The sequence below is a fragment of the Bombyx mandarina genome, chromosome A1, assembly GCF_030267445.1.
Source record: "Bombyx mandarina strain Sakado chromosome A1, ASM3026744v2".
Taxonomy (NCBI): domain Eukaryota; kingdom Metazoa; phylum Arthropoda; class Insecta; order Lepidoptera; family Bombycidae; genus Bombyx; species Bombyx mandarina.
Window position 1 is genome coordinate 10,908,910 of NC_143234.1, and position 27,367 is coordinate 10,936,276.

Genomic DNA, 27,367 nt, shown 5'->3' on the forward strand with positions numbered 1-27,367 from the left:
GGCGGGTCCCCCTTATGGAGACCCGCCACCTACGGGGTGCAGCCTCAGTTTCATTAGGGGCCTTGACCCCACTCCCCACCCTCTTTTGGGATGGGGTATTCACACCCGCTACAGTCCTCCCCCCTCCTATCAAAAATTGTAACAATGGGGAGAGGGGGGGGAGGACTCTAGCGAGGAGCGCGGCTTGCTCTCTCCCCCATGCCACGGAGTGCAGGAACGGCGCGCTGCTGTCACTTAGATGTAAGCTAGATTAAGAGGTTAAGTTAGGTTAAGATTAAATTGAAAAAAGGGAAAAAAAACAGAAGTGGAGGAGAGCAGTAGCCGTCCCCCGAAGAACGAAGAAGAGAAGAAAGAAGAAAAGAAGATAAGAGGGAAGAAGAAAGAAGTCGGCCCGTCTCACACTTCATGCCCGCCACACATCATCCAGCAGCGCATCACCCCTGCCTCAATAGGCGGGGAGTTACATGTCCGGGCAGAGGGGTTTCCCAGAGGACCGCTCCGCGCCCCCGCAAGGGGACGCGACGACCCCACGACTGACTGTCAAGTACCTGCCGACCTGCCGACCGACTACCTACCGACCCTCGACCGACTACCTGCCAACCGCCGGCCGCCGACCCAACGAAGATCACCGAAAAAACGCACGAGTAAAGACATAAGCTCCTCGAAGAAATTTTATTGAAGAATTAAAAATTTTTATTTGAAGAATTGAAGACTATTAAAAAGATCGTCGGTTATTGAATATAGAAGAAATTCGGTTGTATTGACAGATCGGTCGGCTCGGTTTACGTTCAGTAGCAAAGTTTTGAGTTTTAATTTCGAGTGAGCTTGCCTTAGGACCCTACATTGACTGTTGACCAACAACTAGGTATATAGTTAATATGTGTTTTCAACAATCTGTTGTCTGTTGTGGGGTGTGAAATTTGAATGGTTTTGCTTGCAAGATAATTCTAAGAGAAAATGAGATGGTAGTGGTGGATTGAAACGTTTATTAAAAAAATAGATTAATTTTTCCCAAAGAAACCAAGGCTTGAGATTGCTCACTCGAAAAATTCACCTACAACAACTACACATGCAAATAATTGTATTGCCGATGCTTCTGCTTCTACAGCTACATTGCCTACATTAACCATAGATGAAGAAAAAACATGCTCTCCTGTTACTAACGATCTGGCATCTGGCACAATGAGAAAAGTTGTGGCATTTGCCAATGCATCTGACTAAGAGACATGAAATTTTTAAAATAGAACTCGGAGTTGCCCTGCAAGTTATTTGTGAGACACGTTGAGTAGAGAGACATGATTGGCATCTTCAATTTCAAGGAGACAACTTAGTCAAAATTTGAAGCGCTCTGGAGAAGATTTCTGTCTGGCAAGACAATAAAACTGCCAATGATTGCTTGCTGCAAACATTGCGCCGTTCAGTAGCCCAAGCACGAAAATTTAAAATCGAAGGAGTAAAAAGTGTCTTTTTATTTATTTATTTAGATACACCAACAGCAATACACAAAACATTCAAGCTTAAAATTAACATGTATAAAATTAAGTACTGGCATGTACAGCAGTGTTAACTTTAAGTTCACAAATATTGATATAAAGGACATAATTGATAATTTGAAGCTCATTAATATTAGAAAAACTGGTGATTTATGGGGAATATCAATTAAGGTTATAAAATCCATTATTGATATAATCGCACCTTACCTTGCTACAATATTTAATGACTGTATTGATTGTGGTGTGTTTCCTGATCTAATGAAATATAGTAAAATAATACCTCTGTTTAAATCTGGTAGTACTTTTGACCCCACTAACTTTAGACCCATTTCAGTACTACCTACATTGAGTAAAATTTTTAAAAAAATTATTTTGGAACAACTTTTGAACCATTTCTATTCCAATAACCTGCTTTATAACAAACAATAGGGATTCACTAGAGGTCGTTCGACTATTGATGCAGGTGCAGATCTTATTAAAAATATTTTTCAGGCTTGGGAGGAATCGCATAATGCCCTTGGGGTATTCTGCGACTTATCTAAAGCTTTTGATTGTGTTGAGCATAAAACATTGTTGAGGAAATTACACCATTATGATATTAGGGGCGTTTCATTAGAACTTATTAAATCTTATTTATCCGGAAGAATCCAAAAGGTAGATCTACGTTAAAGGAAAGAGATCTTCCGGTGTCTTACTTAATATGGGTGTTCCTCAGGGTTCCATATTGGGTCCCTTCTTATTTTTTGTGTATATCAATGATTTACCAAAGTTTATTGAAACCCGTCACAAGGTCGTATTATTCGCTGACGATACGTCCTTATTGTTTAAAATTAAACGACAATTGGAAGATTATGACGATGTGAATGATGCTATCTCGCGCGTGGTACATTGGTTTAGTGTTAATAATCTGATATTAAATAACAAAAAAACAAAATGTATAAAATTTACCACACCTAATGTTAGACAAGTAGACACTAATATTACTGTAAGTGGAGAGACACTGGAGCTTGTGGATTCGACAGTTTTTCTTGGTATAACAGTTGACTCCAGGCTGTAGTGGGGTCCTCACATATGCAAGTTAGGGAATAGACTTAGTTCTGCAGCGTTTGCGGTAAAAAAAAACGAACGTATAAAGATGAAGATACGGCACGTCTAGTTTATTTCAGTTATTTTCATAGTGTTATGTCCTATGGCATTTTGCTATGGGGCAATGCTGCCGATGTCGAAACGATATTCGTGCTGTTTATAATATGCACCCGAGGGAATCCTTGAGGGACAAGTTTAAGGAAATCAAAATTCTAACTTTAGCGTCCTAATACATTTTTGAAAATTTATTGTACGTGCGTAAAAACATTGTAGAATTCCCCAGAGTCTGCGATTTGCATAATGTGAACACTAGGAACAAACATAGGCTTGCGTTGCCGGCGGCTCGAATTAAGAAAATAAGAAACTCTTTCAGGGGGCTGGGTGTACAACATTTCAATAAGATCCCACAAAACGTTCAACTACTACCTGTTCATAGATTTAAGAAAACTGTCAAGGAACGTTTGTGCAACAAGGCATATTATGAAGTTAAGGATTTTTTACTAGATGGCACTACGTGGGAATGAGGCGTTCGCTCCTGGCCTTTTCATTTTTCATTATTATTATTATTTATTTGAATTCTATTTTTTTGACTTGTTTTTTCGTATACTGTAAATGTGTTTTCTTATTTAAAAAAAAATATATATATTTGAGAAAATCCAAAAAAAAAAGCCCGCTGAGTTTGTTTTGCCGGTTCTTCTCAGGACTGTGGCTTTTTTTGGAACCGGTGGAAGAGTCAACATTTTCATTTACATTTTGGCATATATTTGACAAATGACACACGCTAGCAACTGATAATTGGTACACTAGCTTGCAACTGGCTTATCGGTTATTGGAGAAGCAAACCCATTTAATTGGCACATTGCGAAAAAACAGAAGAGGATTGCCTAAGGTTGTGGTTGATTCGAAACTGCAAAAAGGTGAAACAATGGCTATGGAGAATGAAGATGGAGTAACAGTGCTTAAATGGAAAGATAAGAGGGACGTGCTTATGCTGTCGACAAAGCATTCCGACAAAATTGCTGTGGTGGTGAAAAAAGGCAAACAGATTCGTAAACCAAAAGTTATTTTGGATTATAATAAATCGAAAGGGTCTGTAGACATGAGTGACCAGATGGGTGCCTATTCTTCGCCATTGCGGAAAACCGTAAAATGGTATAGAAAATTGGCAATAGAACTACTTCTAAATACGGCAGTTGTAAATGCTTGGGTCATGTACAATGAAAATAAGCAGAGCAAATCTTCAATTGTCGACTTTAGGAGGGCTCTCATAAATTATTTGACTCGGCCAGCAGATTCCCAAGAAATAATTATCAATGAAAGACCTAAAAGACTCAAGCATGTTCTAAAATTAAAAGAAGGAAAAGTAAGACACGCGTCGTTTTTGCGTGCAATGTTATAAAGATTCAGTACAGGAATTTGGTCGTAAAGTAGCTAAGAATAAAGCTAAGAAAGTGAGTACGTACTGTGTGCAATGTAAGGGGGAGCCTCACTTTTGTCTAAAATGTTTCAATTATGTCCATCGCTAATATGTTGATGCTATAAAAGGTTTCTTATCTCATCTTTTACAGCATGTTTTGTCAAATATTATGGCTAATTATTTATATTTCTAATGGTTGTTTGTAATTATGCTTACTAATGAGAACTTTATTTTATTTTTCAGTAAAACTGATTTTTATGTTTGTATTTCATTAAAAAATAAAGACTGCTAATTTTCGTTTAAATAATAAAGACTAATTTGAATTATATATCCTGAATTTTTATTTTGGTTACTTTTTTCGCTATCTTTCATTTTTTCAATTCCTTACAAGGTATGTTTGTCCCACTGCGCAGTATAGTTCTACAGCGCCGTGCCGGTCACGGAGTACGAATAAAGTAACAGTCAGTATGGCCGGCGGCGAGAAAAAGTAGTTTGAATATGACTATACGTTGAGGTCACCGGTGACCCCCATGGCGCTATGATAGAGGAAGGGTGAGGTCACCGGTGACCCCCATGGCGTTTAGCGTGTTAAAGAGGAAGAGAAGTGGAACCCTCAGCCACAGAAAAAAAAGAAAAATCAATTTGACAAAATATTTTTAAACATAGACAGAAAGGCAAGGGAGTATGCTTCAGAGCGTGATAGGGTATATGAGGGATTAGAGAGAGATCACCCCGGTCACCGAGCAGCCTGGCACTAGCAAGGCCAGCACCCCGGTCACCGAGCGGCCTGTAAGTATACATTGCACATGCAGATAAACATATTTTTATACGAATTTTTTTGATCGACCAAAATACGAGATTTGTCTGATAATTTTTGGTTTGACACGACTGCTTCATTTTGGGCAAACCATAGTCGGGGTCATTCTTTCTAAAAATCTGGAATGCGGCTCGATACTGTAATTTGAGCTAAGTCGTTGTCGCCTCCCTCGACCTTTGTTGCACTTATCAACGGATGTGACATCACTACTTTAATGCAACACTGACGCGTAAAACTGTTCAATGTCTTTTTATAATTATTGAAAGCTTTCACTTTTCAAAAAGTGTTCAAACGTTTCAAAAAAGTTTTGCCCTGTACTTGTTAAGAATCTGGGGGTCACAAGTGCTGAGTCTCGAAGTCGGATAAAGTTAACGAGACACAGTCAGTTAGAGCGTAAGATCACTGGCGCGGCCACGGCCCGGCTACGACCCGGCTGGCCGGAAAATCATGAATTTTATATAGAAACGCAGATTGTGACGCGCACGGGGCCGCTGCGGCTTGCTAGTCGGTGCGACCAGTACTTTATGCATACGGGTTGTAACGGTTGCATCCCGTATATCAACGTATTTGTAGGTACATTGCGCACTTGCATTTGTCAGTACGGCTAGTATCCGCCGGCGCCCGTCGAGTGGTAGGTATAGTGTTTCGTGATGGAGTTTGATACTGAGAAATTTATAGTAGAAGTTAAAAGTAGACTCTCTTGCTTGTGGGATTTATCTACAAATGATTATTCCAATAGAAACATGAAAAAAAATGTTGGGAAGAAATTATAGGGTTATTTGGTGGAACCGAAATCACGACGGAGAAAGAAAAGAACGAGTTGTGTAAGTGTCTCATTATTTTCTTTAAATGTAATTATGTTACCAAGATACCGCTCCTTCTACAACGAAGTTATCTGCAAAATAATTTCTGAAATGAAAGTTTCCTTGCCTATATGAACGTTGAAACGCGCTACTTTCATTGTATGTAGCACACTGCTGGTAAGGACAACGTGGTTGCAGACACACTCTCACGAGTAGAAGAAGTAGAGTTTTCCTTGGACTTCTTTTCTTTGTCCTTCACAGCAATCGATCATTTCACTAGATGGCCTGAAATTATACCCTTACCTGATGCTACAGCTGAAACGGTAACGAAAGCTTTACTCACTGGCTGGGTATCGCGGTTCTAATGTCCGTCTTTAATAGTCACCGACCGCGGCCGTAAATTTGAGTCCGCTCTCTTTTCAAATTCAATAGGATTCCACCATAAGAAGACCACTGCTTACCACCCGCAATGCAATGGCGCCATAGAAAGATTCCATCGTCAGCTAAAAACCTCTATCAATTTGTCACAGTAACGAAAACTCAATGGAAGTACTGCCATTCGTCCTACTCGGGATAAAAAGTGCCTACAAGGATGACCTAAAAACAAGGGCAGCCGAACTAGTCTGCGGAGAGCCACTTCGCCTACCTGGTGAATTTTGTCAAATCGCCAACGACCTTAAACCAGTACCTGCTTCAAGACACACACGACAATTCATCTTCGTCTACAACAGTCTTTCTCAAAGTGGGCGATAAACCTAGAGGGGGGCGTTAAGGGGCCCAGGAAAAAATGGGGGGCGTTGATGTGGGTTAGGGGGGCGCTGTAAAATTTTTAATTTCATTTACTTTATAGTATTTTAAATTTCACTAAAATTAAAACTCACCTACTACACAATAACGAATAATTAGTTTATATTTCTACCCTGTATGATGTTATAAAAACTTAAAATAATTAACATAGATTTCGTAGGATAGCCCACACACCGTACGCAATCAAGTTGTAACAAGTTTCTGCGGAACATGATCGATGATAGTTAAAAAATTAGAGCAATTTTACCTTAATTACATTGCACCAGAAATTATTTTAAATATTAGAAAAACAACTACGATGCAGAGTTTTAAAATATTACACATATGTAAACGAACACAAATAAGGTTTTCTTTACTTTATTTCTTGTTTTTAACATAAGGGCATTTTACAGCATTTTCCTAGCATTTTATAAGAAATTACTGATCGATGAAAGAATCATAATTTTTATATAAAATGGAAATGCGTATATAATTATTGTTCAAAACTTGTCTTAGATTATTATTTTTTACAATTTACTCATTACCGTCCAATGTCAAATAGTATAGTAAGCCTAAACAGCTTACTTATTGCAAACATTGTTTACTATTTTATTTCTATATAATAATAGGTTGGGGAAAAAGTTTCTTCGCATTTTTTAAGAAAATTCACAACATTTTTTAATATAGTTTATTCACATTTCACTAAAGTATGTCGGTACCATTTTGTTCGATAACTTTTTGCCATCTTGTAGATAGGGACATGATCTCATTGCTATAGAAATTTTGGGGCTTCTAATCAAAATACTGCGACAATTGGTTTTGGCAGTCCTCTCGTGATGTTAACCTGACACTGCCTAAAGAATTCTGAAGAGACCGAAACAGTTAGAAATCTGAAAATGCAAGGTCAGGACTATACGGCGGATGCATTAACACCTCCCAGCCAAGCTCTCTTAATTTTTGCTGAGTGGCTAAAGATGTGTGAGGTCTAGCGTTATCGTGATGAAAAACCACACCCTTCTGTTGATTAATTCCGGCCGCTTTCACTCAACTTCTTGCTTTAATCTCATCAGTTGTTCGCAGTAGAGTTCAGAATCGATGGTCCTGCCTGGTGGTAACAGCTCATAATGTATAATGCTCTTCCAATCCCACAACACACACAGCATCACTTTGTTGTGAGTTAACCCGGGTTTCGCCAGAGGCTGTGAAGCCTGACCGGCCTTTGACCACAACCTTTCTCGTACGTTCTTGTCGTACGTGATCCACTTTTCATCACCAGCTATCAGCTTCTTCAAAAATGGTTCGGTTTCATTACGTCGTAATAAAGAATCACAAATGAGTACACGGTTCATTAGGTTTCTTTCAGTGAGTTTTTTTGTGTACCCAGTTTTTTTTAAATGCGCCATAACCATTTTGTGGTCAATTCCCAGTTCTTCAGTTACGTCGTAACTACTGATATGCCGATCTTGCCCCACTTTTTCAAAAATGGCATCGATTTTATCCGTAATAGGGCGACCAGAGCGACGTGCATTTTTGACATCAAAATTTCTGGATTGAAAACCCTTAAACCAAATTTGTGCTACTCTCACAGACACTGCACTAGGTCCATAAACATCGCAATTTTTCTTCACGGCTTGCGTTGCTTTTTTACCTTTTTTGTAGTAAAATTTTAAAATGTATCAAATACCTTCATTAGATTCACTCGTCTTGACAGTACGAAAAATAAATAAAAATCACACATCTTCCTAATTTTAATTTGGAATTATTTTCTTTCGAATTTAAACTTTTAATGATACCAAAACCAACCAGATAGAAATAGTATAGCCAAAGAGATTTTATTACAAATTCATACATTTTTAAGCTATTGCATAGCTTTTATCGCGGGCCTTGAGCGCGGCGACCGAATCATGAAATTCCGTAACGAAAAAAACCTAACATCCCTCACTCCGCCTACCATGTAGCTCGCGTACAACACATTCACGTTGCGTTTGTGTAGTGTTTCTGAATAAGCGCGTGGCGTCACGTCCAATTGCATGCGCGTCATGAAAATTCTGCCCATCTCTCTCTCGCCCGGTTTAGCTTATGAGTGTGAAGGGGACAGTTAAGGTTTTGCCTTTATTAAGGTTTAATATAGCGTGGTTTTGTTTTATTCTTGTTTTAATATTAAATTATTATTGTTTTAATATTAAATTATTATTGTTTTAATATTAAATTATTATTGTCTAATTATAATGTCATAAGTTGATAAAAAATGCTATGTAATAGCTTTACCGCCGCAGTTCCCGAGTGCCACACGGTTTTTTTTTTGTCAGGAGGAAATCGCCGGACTTCCTGGGGATTCACTTCACCTTCACTGAGGATGGAGGTCGGGGCATGTCGGAGTCGAAACGACTAAAGCCTCCTGTCGCTCAACAACCAGCATCCAAACCTCGCATGAGACAGAGCTCATGAAAAGGCAAAGGGGGGAAAGAAAAGCGTTTAGTGCGGAGCACATCTCTCCATCACACTCCCCCTCGGGACGCCGGACTGGCGGTCGTCGGCGCCACGACCACCAGCCCTCTCGGTCAGCAGGCTGTCCGAAACCCGCCTAGATGGCGCCGGTTTGAATGATCTATCCTACGGAATACCCCGCTGGGGAACCAGCGTGGGTTGAGGATAGCCGGCCTTCCATCACCCGGATGCTCATGCGTAAAACGTGTGGAGAGTAGTTTGCACGTCGTCTTCTCAGGCCCCCTTCGCCGGTCCCCAGGCCGACATATGAAGGAGACAGGACAGGAACTCACCGAAGCAACCATGCCCAGTGAGTACTTGCGTGAGCCGGAAAGTGAGGCGTCCTCTGTCACGATTCATCCAATTCACAAGAACCGGGCGAATCGCCTCGACGGTCCTACGACCAGCCGAAGGATCGGCCAGCCGCCTGGACCATGACTCCAGCACGGACCGCCGAGATTGGGCCCTCCGCGCTCTGACCACACTGGGGCTGGGACGCGCCACGCCCCGGGCACGAAGGTTAGCCCGCCACTGATAGTCAGTGGCGAGCGCCTCCGCCTCCAAAACCAAAGGTGGCGTCCCAGCCAGTACACACACCGCCTCGAAAGAGATGGTGCGATAATATTAATTATTACAAATAATAAAAACGCTGACTTAGGCGGCGGTTTTTATTTGAACCAGTTCTAAATTATAAACTAAAATTCTATGAAAAATTACCCATATTTATATAATACGAAATGATATTAATTTATTTTTCGTAGTTTCCTTCTTTCTTGCGTCGATAATCCTCAGTGCTGAGGGTTGTGGCCTCCTCTAATAACTTTCTCCTGTATTATCTTGCGCCATTCCTGCCTGTCCTCGGCTGTGTGAATAGCAACGTGGACTGAGGTATTGAGAGTGGAGCGTATTTGGTCCGACCAGCGCATTGGATTTCTGCCTCTGTGCCTTCACCCGCATACCTTGCCTGTTACCAGTAGCTTTTCCAGATTGTCACCTCTCTTTCTGGCGATATGTCCAAAGATCTCGAAACTCCTCCGCGCGCATGTATTGCTGAGGCGCATTGGAATCTTGAGCTCGGTAAGAATGGATTCGTTGGTTCTGTGTTCTGTCCAACGAATCCAGAGCATTTTCCTCCAGCACCACATCTCAAACGCGTCGATGCGTTGGCGGTCGGCTTTCTTGAGGGTCCAAGTCTCTGCCCCGTAGAGAAAAATGGAAAAGACGAGGGAGGTTACGAGCTGCTTTTTGGTATTCCTCGAGATGTTTCTGTCCGACCAAACACGGTCCATTTGGGACATAGCTCTCTTTGCCATACTAATTCGCCTTCTGAGGTCCTTTTCGGAGGATCCATTACTAGCTATGACGGAGCTCAGATAAATGAAATCCTCTACGACTTCCAGGTTTAGCTTATTCGTAGTTTAATAAGTTAGTAGTATTATTTACTAGTCGAAATATAAATTTTTAATTATCTTATGATGAGAATCTTATATTAATGAGAAAGATATTCAACAAAAATAGTTTCGTTCTAATAAATTAGCATAGTAATAGTACAGTGAACTAGCAATTTATTTTGGTAATTCTGAATTTAAACAAACATATTTATGAGAAGAATTCATTTTTACTTTGCAAATTTGTAAATACACGCTCTGTAGCAATGTACGGACATATAATAATATGAAGAAACAATAACAGCATCTACAAATATATAGTATGTACTACGTGGTACTACATTTACTAAAATTAATACAACATTTATTAATTAAATTAATGAAATTGTGGTTTTAAAGTTTTACCGGTGTATAAAAAATGGGGGGCGCTGAAAAAGAATTGATTTTCAAAGGGGGCGGTAAAAGAAATAAGTTTGATAATCACTGGTCTACAAAGATCTTGCTATGCTGCGGTGCACTAAGCCGGTCGCCAGTCGAGGCATCAACACCGAGACGAACGCGTCGCTCTGCACTCCGCCGCTCGCGTAAACTCACCACGATTAACCGTGCAGCAGCTATAGACTAATTGTTCCGTATCAAAAAGGAATAATGGCAAGAAAAAAAAGAATCCTTTCATATAAAATTATAATTTGCGTAATTACTGGTGGTAGGACCACTTGTGAGTCCGTACGGGTAGGTACCACCGCCCCGCCTATTTCTGCCGTGAAGCAGTAATGCGTTTCGGTTGGAAGGGTGGGGCAACCGTTGTAACTATACTGAGACCTAAGAACTTCTATCTCAAGGGGTGTGGCGCATTTACGTTGTAATGTCTATGAGGTCCAGTAACCACTTAACACCAGGTGGGCTGTGAGCTGGTCCACACATATGGGCAATAAAAAAAAAAAAAATTATTCATTGTCATTCGTGCTGTTATGCAGGGTCTCCCGATTAGGTTTTTAAAAAAGAAATTTGAAAAGATGTTTCACTTTTATTAGTTAAATTACATAAACAATTAAACTATAGAAAGGAAACGAATCGAGATGGTCGGTGAGCGAAGTACATGTGTTTTTTTGTTATCTTTTTTGCTCAATCCTTTCATACTTCAGTTTTCTTAGTGATTCTGATTTAAGTGATAAAATACATATATGAATATTTATGTAATTCAGTTATTTGTATTGTCTGTAATTTGTTTTTTTTTTGTGTGTGTAAGGTAAAGGTAAGTTAGCAATTAATTTTATTTTTAAGTAAGGGTAGTTATTTATTGTTATTATATAAAATAAGGTGCGTGAATCCCAAACATGGAATTGGACGAGGTAGATCATAGTCCAGATCCGCAGCTGTCCGAGGGTTAACGCTGCACTCTGGAGTTTACTCGCGATTAGGGACTTGTTTCTACTTGAGTAGTAAACGGTTGTGTCGTCAGCGAATAAGGCTAGCTGGGTCGGCGGCGACCGGGGAATATCATTGACAAATAAACTAATAAGGAGCTGAGAAAGAACGGAGCCTTGCGGGACTCCAGCCGTGAGTGGTCGCGGGGAGGAGCGGGTTCCCTCTACTCGATATCGAAAAGAGCGGTTAGACAAGAAGTCCCGTATGATGAGCACGAGACTGTCCGGTACGCCTATGTTGAAAACGATGCAATTAAATCAATTGAATCTTTATCACTATTAGAATGAATAAACAACGAATTTGTTAATAGCTTAAGTAACTTAATGTGCTTGATTTTGTTGAAGTGTTTAATTACACTTCAGCATATTGTATTTTGTAAATATTTTATATTTATTTTTTATTCTATACTTAACTCATCGAATGTGCTAAATTCACCTAATTTTAAGTATCGTTTTAATTGATTCTTAACTTCATTTTATTTAACCAACCTTGTCTAAAATAATAATGTTTTTGTTTAATTACAAATAGATTTCTTGTCAAGTTGCAGTTCGCGCTTATCAGCTTACTGATATGATCTCATTAAATAGTTTATCTTGTTATTATCAAAATGTTAGGGGTCTTAGACTGAGTACTGTGGAGATTCAACAACAACTGTTACTAAACAATTATGATATTATAATATTTACTGAAACATGGCTCAATGGTAGTATTTTAGATTTGGAAGTATTTGACAACAGATATGAGGTTTTTAGAAGAGACCGAGAGAGCTCATCTATGTATAATTTTAGGAGAAGGGGAGGCGGTGTTCTTATCGCAGTAAAAAAACAGTTTGTAGCGTGGCGCATGTTTGAGTGGGAGAGTGACTGTGAGGACGTGTGGATCAAAATTAAAAGTCGTAATTCAAATGTTCAGTTACTGAATCTGTGTGCAGTCTACCTGCCACCCCCCGTCACGGTCACAGCTCTCGATAATTATTTAGACAAATGTAGCGTAGGTTTTGACCAAAATTGTAGCACGATTATAATTAGGCGATTTTAATCTAAGCGGGATAAACTGGGAGCTTAACGATGACGAGTCCTACACTACACCGAACAATTATGGTACCTGCCCAATGAATAGCAGTTTGATAGACTTTATGGCACTTAATGATATCGTTCAGCACAATCACATTCCCAATAGTAAAAATAAAATACTTGAACTTGTTCTCAGTAATACTCACAATAATGTTACAGTAAAAAAATGCACTCACCTACTAAGAGATATTGATGAATTGCATCCCCCCTTAGACATATCTATAGCAACGACGGTATTTATTAACAAAACTAGTCAGAGTACAATCAAACCGAAATATAATTTCCGAAAAGCTAATTATGAAATTATTAACAATGAATTAAGTGATATTAATTGGAATAATGAATTTAATGATTGCAGTAATGTAAATTATATGGTCAGCAAATTGTATGAGATTCTCAGAAATATTATAAAAAGTCATGTTCCATTTACACCCACATTTAAATATAAAAATTACCCTGTCTGGTTCTCACCATCCTTAGTAAAAATGTTAAAACTGAAACACAAATACCATACCAAATACAAAAAACATAAAAATCCATTAGACAAAATAGAATTCAATTACTTGCGTGCTGATTGTGAAAGGGTCATGCGTAAATGTTATAACGATTATATAATCTCTTTAGAAAATTTAATATCCAAGAACCCTAAATACTTCTGGTCGCACATTAAAAAGAAACGTAATTTTAGTTCTAACTATCCACCCACTATGAGTCTTAACGACGTAAAAGGTCACAGTGTAGATGTCATCAGCGATCTATTTGCAAAATATTTCTCTTCTGTGTTTGAAGCAGATGACAATGTGTACAGCAATATTAATGTTGACTGGATAGACACAAAATGTAGTATGCGGGCTGTTCACATTGAAGTTAACAGTGTCAGACGGAAGTTGGAAAATCTGGATCTAACCAAGGGAGTGGGGCCAGACAATATCCCACCACAATTTATCGTTAATTGTGCTGAACAACTCTCCACACCCTTGTTTTTAATATTCAATCATTCATTATTATCAGGGATTTTCCCTGAAAAGTGGAAGGAAGCCCTAATAGTTCCCATACATAAGAATGGGGAAAAAGATCTAATAACTAATTATCGGCCCATCTCCATCCTTTGTACATTTGCTAAAGTCTTCGAAAGCTTAGTTTATACTCATATTTACAATCATGTAAGAAACCAGCTGTCCCCATTTCAGCATGGCTTCATGACGAAGCGGTCCACAAATACGAATTTATTTCAATACGTAGATGATGTTGCGGTCATCGTTGACAATTCTGGGCAAGTTGACGCAATATATACTGATTTTTCTAAGGCTTTTGATAAAGTTAAACACAGCATTTTACTAGAAAAACTACATCAATTTGGTATCGAAGTTCCTCTGCTTAGATGGTGTTCTTCGTATCTAAACCAAAGGCCATCACAGGTTGTTATTGACGGGCACAGTTCCAATCCATTCATAGCTTCTTCGGGTGTACCTCAGGGTTCCATCTTGGGTCCACTATTTTTTAACATCTTTATCAACGAAATTATAAATCTTTTTAAATATTCTACCTGTTACCTATTTGCTCACGATCTTAAAATAATGCGTGTTATAAATGATGTGAATGATGCTGAACTATTACAGAGAGATATTGATAAATTGGTTGATTGGTGCCAAATTAATAAAATGTATTTGAATATTTCGAAATGTCTACATATAAAATTTACATTAAAACGCAATATAATACCAACACAATATCATATTTCAGGGGAATGCTTGAGTGAAGTTTTTCAGACTCGTGATTTAGGGGTGGAGCTTGATACCAAGCTGAATTTCACTAAGCACATTGACAAAATTATAGATGCCGCGAACAAATCACTGGGTTTTGTACTTAGGAATGGTAGGGAGTTTAAGAAGGTTTCCACTACGCTAATGCTTTACAACAGTTATGTTAGAAGCAAACTTGATTACTGCAGTACTGTGTGGTGTCCTACATACAAAACCCATATTAACAGGATTGAGAGAATTCAAAAAAAGTTACTTCGCCACATGTACCGTTTTAGGCCGCCTAATTATGTTGAATCTTATGTTGATAGGGTTAAATATTTTAAAATGCAAACATTGAGTGATCGCCGCGATATGTTAGGCTTATGTTTTTTACATCAAGTTATGAGCGGTACTGTCGACTCCCAACCTTTATAATAATCTAGTTAGAAAAGTTGTTAACCTTGACATATTTGGCGATTCCCTTCCAATATTTAAGAACAAAATTATAAAAAGTTGTTGTTGAACCTCAGCCTCGGCCTTGGTCTGAGTACTCGGGTATTACTGTCCTTGTTGTCTTTCTATTTTTAATTTTTTATTATTATTTATAGTATTGTTAAATCTATATTAATATGTTAATGTAATGCATGCTGTGATTGCCTATAATTAGAGTTGCAGTTATCAATTGCTCTAAACATGTCAATGTTATTTTATGTCTTACTGTAAACCCTGTCGGTAATCCTTAAATAAATAAATTATGACTGTGTAGTAAAGCTTAAACCATATATTGCCTTTTTAAGCTTCAGAACTTTCCCTTGAAGAGCTAGGTATGGAGGCGGCTGCACGTAAATAGACTCTTCTAAATTACCATTTAGGAATGCTGTAGTCACATCATAATGGGTAATAGTCATATTTAGTTTTACACTTAATGCAAACAATAATTTTAAAACAGAATACCGCAATACTAGCGAAAAAGTTTCCTTAAAATCGATACCTTGTTTTTGAGTAAAGCCCTTTGCAACTTAACGGGCTTGGTACCGCACTGTATTGTCACTGTTGAGTTTTTTCTTATATACCCACTTACACTGCACAACTGTGTCACTACTAGATTTGTCTGCTAAATGATCGCATCTCATCCTCCATAGCCTTACGCCATTCATCTCGTTCTGGTCCATTCATAACATCCTCATATGTAAGATTTTTAACATTTTGTAGACACAAATTGCCAAAACCATATCTTTCTGGTAGTTTTCTATGACGCTTCCCCGACACTACCATTTCTTCTGGCTGCTCGACCTCTGTTTCACTAACAGAAGTATACAGGTGTTCCGAGCTAGAAGAGTCTTCATCAGGCACATATCTCATCAGATGAGTGAGAATGATACCCCGCCCCGCTTCGCTTAATATGCAGTTTATTGTGCATACAGTAATGAGCAGCTTACGAGTCAGTCAGTGGTTAAAGTGCAGCGATCCACCGCGGTTGCTGACACGAATAAACATATAATTATACTGTGTTTTATTGACCACTCTGATGAGGTTTCCATAGGAGAACGCACAATAAACCCTCAACACCATAAAAACCTCACACTGGTGACCCCGACGTGATCGTGCATCATATTTTTGGTGACGATGTATCCGGCTCAGCACGTGGGTGGCGCACTCATTGCGCAACCGCTTGTGGCGCCTTTACCACGAAACGAAGAACTTTAGCTACCGCAATTTCCCACATTCTCGCAGATGAAAAACAATTCATCGATAGTCGTCCCACAGCAAGCCAGCATTGCAGCCTCAACAGGACCATTGCAACCGACTCACCGCGCTTCCTGGCCCTATGGCATGTACTTTTACTGCCTCATCACGCCGCTGCAGTTCATCGCAGCCCACGACCGGATCATCGACGCTTGAGGTCATACATCTTCGGCGTGGCAGCTCTGCATACATGGACTACTCACGGTACTGACGCAGCATTCAAGCTCAGTCTCGACTCAACACAGACTTCGAGCAGCACTGGCACTTACTTGCAGGCTAATCTCAGCACGGACAATGCTTACTTAATGACACGACCTCCGGTCTTATTAGTTTTGCGGAAGAGAAACTGGATTTTTTTTAGGTTATGAAGTATCATCTAATAGCATTCGCCCTCTAGATTTTGAAGAATTAGTGGATTGTCAAGCGAATGATGTCACGCTTGTGCAAGATGCACGCTATTGCAGAATGATAAGGTTGAGAAAAGTAGTTATGCCTAATTGTAGCAAACCTATTTTTTGCGAAATTTCTGCAGAGAACTTGCAAGTAGATACTCGTATTAGCGCTTGTGCAGCATATTTGCCCGAAGCCAGTGCTGCTGACACTGCTCATATCACACGGTACGGCCTTATAGTCCGTCCACATAGAAGGCCCGTACGTTTCAATGAGTACTTTATATTTAATTTTGTTATTAAAGCATCTTATTATATGTAGCAATATTTTTTGTATTTAGGTTATTATGTTAATATGTTGGGAGTTTGTAAATTATTTTTTTTTTGCTTGAATGATGAATACGGATGTTTATTGACTTCACTTATTCATTTCGTATTCTTCGTCAAATCAACTAGTACTAAATACAAAATGGGTGGACACGAAAGTAAGCAGCAAGATAATGTCGTTATTGATGGTGCTATCCACCAAAAGAATGTGGAAGAGAAAATTAATTCTTTCACATACTTATATATTACAGTGACAATCATGTGTGCTATAATGGCAGCGTTGTTGATAACGCACTTCTGCCGATCAAGATGCAAAAATTGGTTGAGAAAAGAAGTAAGAAATGTCAGTCAACAATAATAATTTAAAGAAACAAGAGTGGTTTTGCATAGCGGAGCGATTTAACGCAAATACTACTAAGGAGCTGTTCAATTTAATAAAAGCCGCTGATTTTCGCAACCGATCGTCTCGCCGGAACTATCATCCGCACCATCTGGATGGTTGGCGTTCCACTACAATGCGTTTTAAAAACAGTTTTCTGCCACGCACAGTAAATCTCTGGAATTCGTTGCCATCAGCGGTCTTCCCCAACAACTGCGACATTGGGTTATTCAAGAAAAGAGCATATTCTTACCTGAAGGGTAGGCAACGCACTGGCGTAAACGCTGGTGACCGTGGGCGGCGGTGAATCACTTACCATCAGGTGACCCGTCTTGCTCGTTTGCCTCTCGTTGTTATAAAAAAAAAAAAAAAACTTGCCATCGAACACCGCAACAACTAAAATTAAAATGGGAAAATTTAAAGAAGAACTGTCGCAAAAACAATTCTAAGATAAGGATGAATTGCATTAAGGCCAGTTTGAATCATTGTGACACTGCTATTTCCTATATTAGACATGACATTTCTAGGTATTGTGATTAAAAATATTCAATTTGTTTTCCAGACTGGTGGTGGTGTTGCTGAATACATACTTTCAGACGAAATATTGGACAGAGTGGGTTCATAATTAGGAAGCAGTCAGTGGATTTGTAGTGCCATTTGGTGATGATAGGAAACGAGAAATGTTAACTGCTGGTTGTAGTGACTGTGACTGTGCTAATATTGACTCTTGTAAAGATGCCAGGGTTTTAACTGTGGATGCTAAAAATAACTCAACACCACCAGTGTCTTTGGCGCAATCTATGGTGTTGGATTGTGAGCTGAATGATAATAGTGAGGTTCTGGTGGCTCCAGAAAAACCTCACCATGTCACATTTACTAAACCTGGAACAGGTAAAAATAATTTTGATTTAATAATTTTTTATGCTATAAAGTATGCATGTGTTTTTAGTGTTATAATAATATGTACATATGTGCATTCACTAATACTCATTATAAAACAAATTGAAAATAAACAGTTTGAGGCCACCTGTGTAAAAAAAAAAAAAAATTGTTAAACGGCAATTCTCAAGAAACATTCATTTTTATTTCCAGGTACAAAAAAACGTAATCGAGATGAAGGAAGATCAGCAAGGAATGTTGCAATAGCTGAGTATTACTCAGAAAAGAAAAAAGTATTTGACAAGCAACTTGATACGAAACGAGTTGATAAACGATAATATTAAATACGAAAATTAAAATCTTTAATTACAGTAATTAAAGATATTTAAATTTGAAAATAAAAGAAATGATAGTGAAAGTTGACATGGCCGAGATGCGCACGCTGGTCAACGACCTAGTGGAGAAACAGCGCAACTCGGCCTCTGCCTCCCCTCCGCCCGAAGTGAAACACGTCAATGAGGTTGAGGAATTGAGGTGGTGGCTCGCGATGCTGGAAACGAGAAGCTCCACCATAGACCGCGCGAGACTGTCCCTGGCCCATGAAACAAAAGGTGGTGCCCTTGTGCCGGCACCTCGCAAGACCGCGGCCGTAAAAACGCATAGCGGCCCCAAAAAGGCATCAATACCCGCGCGGGACCCCGCCGCAACTGCCTACACGACTGCTGCTGCGGGGGCACCTACATCCGCCCCTGCAACGAAACCTCCTGTCCCGTTCCAGCCTGCGAAGGTGGGGCTCGGCAGGAGCCGAAACAAAAATAAGGGGGGCGTAGTCGAGCATCGCCAACCGTGAAGACGATGGTCGACTTCTGCGAGAACACCATATCGCAGAAGAAGGCGGCGGAACGAGAGGGAGAGTTTTGCCCTTTCCGCGCCGATCCGTCGCCGTCGAGCCGGGAGCCGGAGGAGGGATTACGCCCGCACATTCTGGCCCCTGTAGGTGGCGGCTTCCCCCCCGATGAAGGTCACGGGGCGACCTGAGGGGGTCGAGGCCGCGCAGCGCGCTACCATCACTCTAGCGCGCTGTCATGGAGCATCAATAATACAGCAACCGGTTGGCGGTGTATCGCGCCCCGATCCGGCAGCTGGTTCTGGTCGAGGGGGATATTCCTGGACACCAGTGGCACCGTCTGGGCGGCCTGACTGGCTGCCGTACCGAGACGGCCAACGTTTCAGAGCCTTTCACGAATTCGAAGAAGAAGAAAAGTGCAAGTTAATCCAGGAATATGAATAGCATCTAAAAGAATTAGCAAGGACTGAAAAAGAAAATGACAAAAATAAGACAGATGGCACAATTGTAGCAGTTTACGACTTACAGGCTGTATTACAGATTCCTAAAGGACAAATAAATATTCTTGTTCTTCTATAAATCCAGGATCAACTGCCTTAATTTTACTATCAGCGATTTAAGGGCAAAATATGTCATATGTCATAACTAAGGGATGAAACAGAGGGAAAGAGAGGAGCTATTGAAATTGGCAGCTGCGTACTTTTAACTACATTAAATCTAAAATTGACGTAATTTTCTATTCATATAATTGTGGTGGTCAACAAAAAAATAAGTTTATCTGCCTATGCCTACGCCGTCAACAAATTGCCAGTTAAGTTATTCACAAGTTTTTAATACGCGGTCATTCACAGAAGGAAGGAGATATAACTTACATAGTGTGATTGAAAGACAAATAATATGAAATTTGCAGTTGGGCTCAATTTATATACCAGAACAATATAAAACGTTGATTACCACTGCAAAAAAATACTGGAAAACCATACAGTTGTTGAAATGACCTACAATCAATTTTATGATGTTAAAGCATTACAGGAATTATGAGGCACGAATTTTAATGTAGATGTGGCGAGTGAGCAAGTCAACTCGCACATGGCTCCAGGAGCGTTCGTATTCAATGTTGATTTTGACGATCTTTTGTCTAGCGACATATACGCTAGAGCGCTTACTGCACTAGCGGCAAAAATACTTCTTCCATATAGTGTAGATCCTCGATGGAATGGTATAACCCAGAGAACCTTGCACGCCATTGAGTCAGCCATTTTAATCGCTGGTACAGAGGCGGGAATACTTGAAACAGCTAACATTCCAGGAAATCATCCGTTAGGGCGTGTCGTCCCGACCGCCAACGGTGGATTAAATAGACTTGAATTTCTGCAAACTAATGACGCTGGACGCGGTTGGAGCGACTCGGGAGTTAGAAGTGGAAAAACCTAGTAAAGAAGAAAGCTTATGTAACTTTTTAGATATTTTGAGCGCGATCGCAAACATTCAGAAGTCTAATTCTGAGGTTAAAGTAACTTTTTCGACATTAGCTACACAAGGATATGGCCCAAAAGAATGGATTTTTCAAATTCAAGATGCAAATGAATGCCGCTATAAGGTGTTATTATTAGGTCCGGCACGAAGAGCATACATTATAAAGAACCCTCTTTATACAGGAGTATTCTCCAATGTTGATGAATTTATCAAGTATAATATGTCATTAATTGATAAAATGGTTTTGCGTGCATATACGTTGATTCGCGAGCCCAACAGTGTAACCATCAATAATAACATTGTACTCGAGCCACAAAAGATTGGTTTTCCTCTTGATGAATTGACTGGGTGTGATATCCCAATTGAGCAAATACATATGAATGTTTCGGCATTTTGTAACACCGAGCGTGCCCATAATGCAAACTTTTCCCGCATTAGCCTTTTTGAGGGACTAAATCTTGGCGAAATATGAGATGATTTAATTGCTATGCATAGAGACGTAATTCTGAACGTTCGTGAGCTTTTTGAGGAGATGGACGAGCATAGTTTAAATGGAAGACTACCTGAGAAATACCCTATCCAGATTAATAATACAGTACTATTGGGTGCAATATCTAATCCAGTTAATTTAAACCTTATGTTAACTGCTCATTATAATATACTACCTGAAATGTTTACAACGAGTGAAAGATACTCTTTTATACTTCCAAGTGAAGGACCGCTATGCAGCTTCTTCGCCACCCTGAAAGCGAGTGGAGTGCTACGTGACTTAGGAAACTTTTTTGAGTGTGCTGCAGGAGCAGCGATAACTGACGTTTACGATCGAATTGTGCAAATGATCATCGATAACCCATTAGACTTTGGAATTCTTCCAAGGTTATTAAAACGCGCTTCCGTTCCCATAAAGACTAGGAGTGGGAGGATAGTCCGATTCCCAATATACTATCGCCCGTAGTCACGGTCTCGCCGGGGGAGTAGTGTGGCGAGTGAGCAAGTCAACTCGCACATCTCAACGAAGCACAGAAATCATACGATTTTACGTCACATCGGGGTCACCAGTGAAGTATACATACAGACCATCTGGAATACTTCATAGATAAAGAAAAATCAACAAACACTTTGATGTATTGTTGAGGACATTGTCTTCTGGCTTCGAGATAAATCTTGTTGAATTCAAAAAGTTTTGTCTCGAGAAAAGAAGACTTTATCTAAGTCTCTACTCGTAGTACTAGATGCTGCTACTGTACATAAATTGCTTATTCACAGTACAGAGGGGATTAAGACGGCAATAGTTCCAATTGGACAGCTTTCATAGGAAGCCCAAGCTATCTCGGGCTTCCGATATTAGACCGAGGTGAACCCAGTAACTGTGGCCACTAAGGCCGTGGGCAACGAGGGAGAGGGAGCAAGAGAGGGCCATCCCACCGTCTGTCCGCGCTCATAGCATTGGTGGAAATCCCGCGGTGGCCTTCTATTCTAAGGCGCGATACGACGAGGTCATCGGTTTGTGGCGAGTGATAAGCTAATAATCTATTAAGAAAATACATCACGGCACCGCGCGATCGCGGCACGTGTTCGGCAGGCCCCTCGTGCTGGTTTCCGAAGCTCTAGGCTCACCGAGGAGGCTGGATTGGGATTGTACACTCACTAAAGAAACAGGATCAGATATACGATATTTTCAAGAGAATGTGTACAGCAACATTGAAGAATTATATATTGTTACCGAGTCCAGGTAACCCCCGACCGAGAGCCAGCGCTAAAACTATAAAAACGATCCCTTGCTGCGTGGTTGCGCCAGCGTCATAACAGATTTGTAGATAGGTGTTTTTATAATAATATGGCAGCTATGACACTTTTACCTTCCCCTTCCTCACCCATCCCCCGCGCCCTGGATTGGCTAGTACGAGCGTCGCGGGCACACACAGAAAAGAAAAAAAGAAGGCGGTTACCTAGCGCGCGCTCCGCATTACAGAAATCAGTTATTTTGTGATTTAATTATTGAGATGGCCTAAGACTTTATTCTTATACAACATTAGTGTCAGTGTATCACAGTGTCGTGCAAGATAGAAGATACACCAACTGGCTTCAAGCACTTCTAGCAGCCGTGATTCGGACGACTCCATCGTCTCCAGGTACGGCGTTTTCCTGTACAATTTCCCTCGGGTTGTGTTCCTATGTTTCTTCCCGCCACGGCCCGAGAAAGTGTCATAGTTAAACAACGCAAATACAGTCCACACTCATTTTTGTAATAGATGACCGTTACAATTTTGGTCTACCAACGGCATAGCGCAACCACTGCGCCTTTGCCTCTCTTTTGTGCGTGGCGTTCGTGTGTGCGGTTCTTGTTGAAACATGTTTGGGACTTATGTAATTTTAACAGTTTTCGTTAATAGTAAATTGAAATCATTTTGTTAGAAGTTTTGTTAATTCAGTGAAATATAATTAGGCCAGTTCTGTGTTATTTATTTCTTTTTGTTAACTACCTCACTTCTAGTCGATAATAATATGGATATAACATCAGATCTGAAGAATATTTTTTCACGCTTTCATACAAACTACAGGTACCACTACAAAATTTATAAAACAAGGTTTGAATATTAAATTACCCCACATACAATTACCCACGTTTACTGGACATTACGATGATTGGCCAATCTACAACGACATATTTACTTCACTCGTTCATCACGATAGTTCATTAACAAAAGTTCAAAAATTACACTACATAAAGTCAAGTGTTGCTGATGAAGCGGCTGCCCTACTCAAGCATTTATCTGTGACTGAAACCAATTATGAACAGGTATGAGACATTTTAAAACAAACGTATGGCAATAAGAAACGAATTGTTCATTCACTTTTTTTTTCTTGCTTAGAGGGGTGGACGTACTCACAGCCCACCTGATGTTAAATGGTTACTGGAGCCCATAGACATCTACAACGTAAATGCGGTGGTGCACCTTGATAGGTCTCAAGTATAGTTATAACGGCTGCACCACACTTCAAACCGAAACGCATTACTGCTTCACGCCTGCCGTGGCAGATAGGCAGGGTGGTGGTGGCTACCCGCGCGGACTCACAAGAGGTAGCGGGCCGAACCTTCTACGAGGTCCGGGCGCTCGGAGTATGTGAGACTAAACGATCTGCATGGTGTTGTGAGCAGACCGCAGGCCCACTCACTAAACGACTCCCCTGCACTCTTACACCCGACGTCCGATCCCCTCCGAGGTCAGAACCCGGATGAGGTAGGGGGGTTACCGCGGTCAACACTACAACCAGACGGCGCGGCTCACCCCAAGGACGCCCAGCCGACGAAGCCTTCGAGGCGAATCGAAGGCTCTGAAACGTCGGCCGTCTCGGTACGGCAGCCCGTCAGGCCGCCCAGATGGTGCCGCTGGTGTCCCGGAATACCCTGCTGGACCAGAATCAGCCTACCGGGTCGGAACGCGATACACCGTCGACCGGTCGCTCTATTATGGTCGGTTATCGGTATGGTACGGTCTATGGTCGGTTCGGTTGTGTTCGGTTCGATTTCTCTGCTCCCGTAAATAAATTAATTAAAAATAAACTAAAACTTCATAATATCATTAAAACATATCAAAGTAGTGTTAAAGGTGTATAAATAAGTAAAACTATATTATAAATAGTGCTTTAAAACGTTATTTAATTGTAATTTTGCTTGGTGAGTGTGTAATATTTTGTAATTTGAGGGTAATCTGACCGGCAACTTCGTAAATTTTCTTTACATATTTTATTGTAATTTATTTTAAAATGATGACTCGCAGCATCAAATCTCGTCAGGTTGATGAACAGCTTCGTATTGCTTTAGAACAATTAAAAAATACTAGCGAAAAATATGATATACTTTTACAAGAAAGTGAACAAAATGAAGAGGAGATGCTGTCAGTCATCTCTAAGAATACTGACCTTAAAAAACAATTGTCTCAGCTCTTCATTGAACACAGTGAAGCTCTTGAGACCAACCAGAAGTTGCAGGATACGATTAACACCTTTTCTCAATGCAGTGATGAATTTTGTGATTCATTGAAAATCACCGCTGAGTTGAGACATAAATTGGCTAAGGCTGATGATTGTATTTCTGACTTGCGGTCAGAGTTATGTAAACTTAAGGAAAAGCAGCCTCAGAGCTTATATTCGGAACTGGTTAAGAGCGAACCCTCTTTGGTTGCTGTAGATACTGCCTTGAATTTTGACATGACTACTATTGATCTGACTGGTAGTGATGCAGAGACCTCAGAGCGCTCCCAGTTAATTTTAAGTAAAAATAAACTAAGGAAATATGTTAAAATTAATAAATTAATATATAAGACTCAACGTAAATTGAGGAATTACAAGTCTCAGGATTACATCAAGTTCATTTGCAAGCAGAGAACTTCACTTTCACACCAGGTAGCTGTATTGACTGAACAGAGTCAACAAATACATCACAAACACATGGAAGAAATAGAATGTTTATCTACACAAATAAACAATTTAAAGTCAAGTTTAGAGAACATTACATTAAACTATGAACTAGCACAGAGGGACATTAGTGAGCATGTGTTGGCAATGGACAATTTAATTGATACTTGTAATTATAATCAACAGCGTTTTGACTCTTTGACAATGCAGTACGCTGAATGTAAATGCTCTGCATCGGGTTGTCAGGAGCTACCACATGTTGAAATTCAAAAACATAATGTGTCTATTCTTTCAGTGCTAGAGTCTCAAAGCAATGATATTATGAAGGCGGCACCTATCTGTCTACCTACTACTGCATCTTCACAAGTTTCTAGAGAAGACAAAATTAAAATCAAAATTTTTAGTGATGAGCTGGGGAAACAGATGGGTGTGGCATTACATGACCTTTGTTTTGGACAACATGTGATTAATTACTGTATGCCAGGTGCTAATCCAGCACAAATATTTGATAAGATTTTAAATACCACACATTGTCTAAGCACAGTCATAATAATTATGTTAGGGAGGAGAGAAAACGTTAACCAAAAACAAATTTTGCATTATGTTGAACAAGTTAATATGTTAAATATTAAAAAAAATATTATGTTCACCTTTCCTTACTTGCAGGACTTGTCGACAGAAAACAAAATTAGATTTAATATTAATAATGAAATTTATAATGCTTTTGATAATAATAACTGCATCTTGACATCCAAAAAATATGCATTTAAATTAATAGACATAAATAATATAATAAAATGTCGATATTTAAGGACATCAAAAAATGACATATTTAAATTAACTAATAAAAATTTTAGACAAGTAGCAACATCGCTACAGTATTTTATACACAATTTCCTAGCTATAAATTTAGCTAAAAAAATACCTGCTTCTATTGAGCAGGAAAAAAATATGACATGTTTTAAGACTTTGGAATCTGCTTCCAATTTAAATTAATTAGTAAGACAAAGGAGTCACACTCTTGCAATTACAAATCTATTAATACAACAACTAGATTATACCCATCAAAAGACGTTAACGTTTCAATTATTAACATATTCAATTTGGTGCATCAAAATTTACAAGGGATGATGGGTAAAGAGCTAGAAATTGAAATGTTTTTAAATATGCATAATATTAATGTATTCTGTGTCACTGAGCACTGGTTTAGAAACTATGAATTATTGTTTAATTTTAATGATCACCAGTTGTCAAGTTCCTTCTGCAGAGAGAACGCTATTCGCGGTGGCTCACTGATTCTCGTTAGTAAATGTTTGAAATGTAAGGAACGAAAGGATGTAGTGGCCCTCTCTGTTGAGAGAATTATTGAAATTTCCTGTGTTGAGCTTGAGCACCTCATTGTTGTCTGCGTCTACAGACCTCCTGATGCGTTATATGATTCTTTTGAAAATATTTTGGAAAATGTATTGCTAAAGCTTTCTGTCTCTAATAAACAAATTTTTGTATGTGGTGATTTTAATATTAATCTTTTAGAAAACACAAATGCCACTATTAGATTCAGAATATTGTTAAAGTCATATAACCTCCCAAACTTATTTTTAGAGCCTACTAGGACAACAACCACATCGGCAACATGTTTAGATAACATATTTACAAATGTAACACCGATTAACAAAAAAATTATTAATCAGTTAACATCAGACCATATTGGACAATTTGTGTCTTTTGAATCTAATATGAATTCTAAAGATAAAAATACTCTTGTGATTGTTCCTATTAATAAAAAACGAATTGAGAAGTTTAGAAATAATATTAAGCAAGAACATTCAGAAATTATTTATAACAAAAACCCAAATTTGTCATACCAGAATATGTTTGAGAGAATTAATTTGGTCTTTACTGATGTATTTATTCCTAAAACTGTAACATTAAAAAACAAAACAGTGTTCAGCGAGTGGGCCACCACCGGAGTGTACAAAAGTAGAAAAAAGTTATATGATCTGTACTCTGAAAAAGCTTATAATAATGATGAAACATTTCATCAATATGTCAGGAACTATTCAATACTATTTAGAAAAGTTTGTTTAGCGGCAAAATCTTTACATTTAAGTGAACTAATAAAAAATGCCCCTGACAAGATAAAGATGACTTGGAACATCATTGATAGAGAAAGTGGAAAAGTCAGAAATAGCCACCAAGAATTCTCATTAAAAATAGATGATAAATTGGTAACTAGTCATGAAGATGTGGCTAATGCTTTTGAAAAGTTTTTCTCTGACATTCCAGTTTCAACTACCACTTCTCTAAATTCATCCCCCACAGCAGCTGAAATATTATTGCATAACCATGTCGACAAATGTAATGAAATTTTTAAATTTAAGGAAA

General features: G+C 39.2%; 2 protein-coding genes across 3 annotated transcripts; both read left to right on the top strand.

The window, feature by feature from the left end:
- The first annotated feature begins 17,893 nt into the window (after positions 1-17,893).
- LOC114240153 (uncharacterized) lies at positions 17,894-19,481 on the top strand. 2 transcript variants are annotated; one of them, XM_028170604.2, is made up of 2 exons: positions 17,894-18,252; positions 18,454-19,481. In XM_028170604.2, the coding sequence occupies exon 2, from the start codon at positions 18,647-18,649 to the stop codon at positions 19,088-19,090; it is 444 nt and encodes a 147-aa protein (XP_028026405.2). In that variant the 5' UTR covers positions 17,894-18,252; positions 18,454-18,646; the 3' UTR covers positions 19,091-19,481. The 2 variants fall into 2 exon arrangements, with proteins under 2 accessions (XP_028026405.2, XP_089595754.1); XM_089739628.1 differs by having other exon boundaries at positions 18,454-18,738.
- Positions 19,482-24,037: 4,556 nt separating this feature from the next.
- On the top strand, positions 24,038-25,978 carry LOC149499534 (uncharacterized). Its single transcript, XM_089739625.1, has one exon. The coding sequence runs from the start codon at positions 24,332-24,334 to the stop codon at positions 25,976-25,978; it is 1,647 nt and encodes a 548-aa protein (XP_089595751.1). The 5' UTR covers positions 24,038-24,331.
- The last annotated feature ends 1,389 nt before the right edge of the window (positions 25,979-27,367 follow it).

Coding starts and splice junctions, on each gene's coding strand:
- LOC149499534 (XM_089739625.1), top strand. CDS start 24,332: ATGATGACTCGCAGCATCAAATCTCGTCAGGTTGATGAACAGCTTCGT.
- LOC114240153 (XM_028170604.2), top strand. CDS start 18,647: ATGATAGTGAAAGTTGACATGGCCGAGATGCGCACGCTGGTCAACGAC.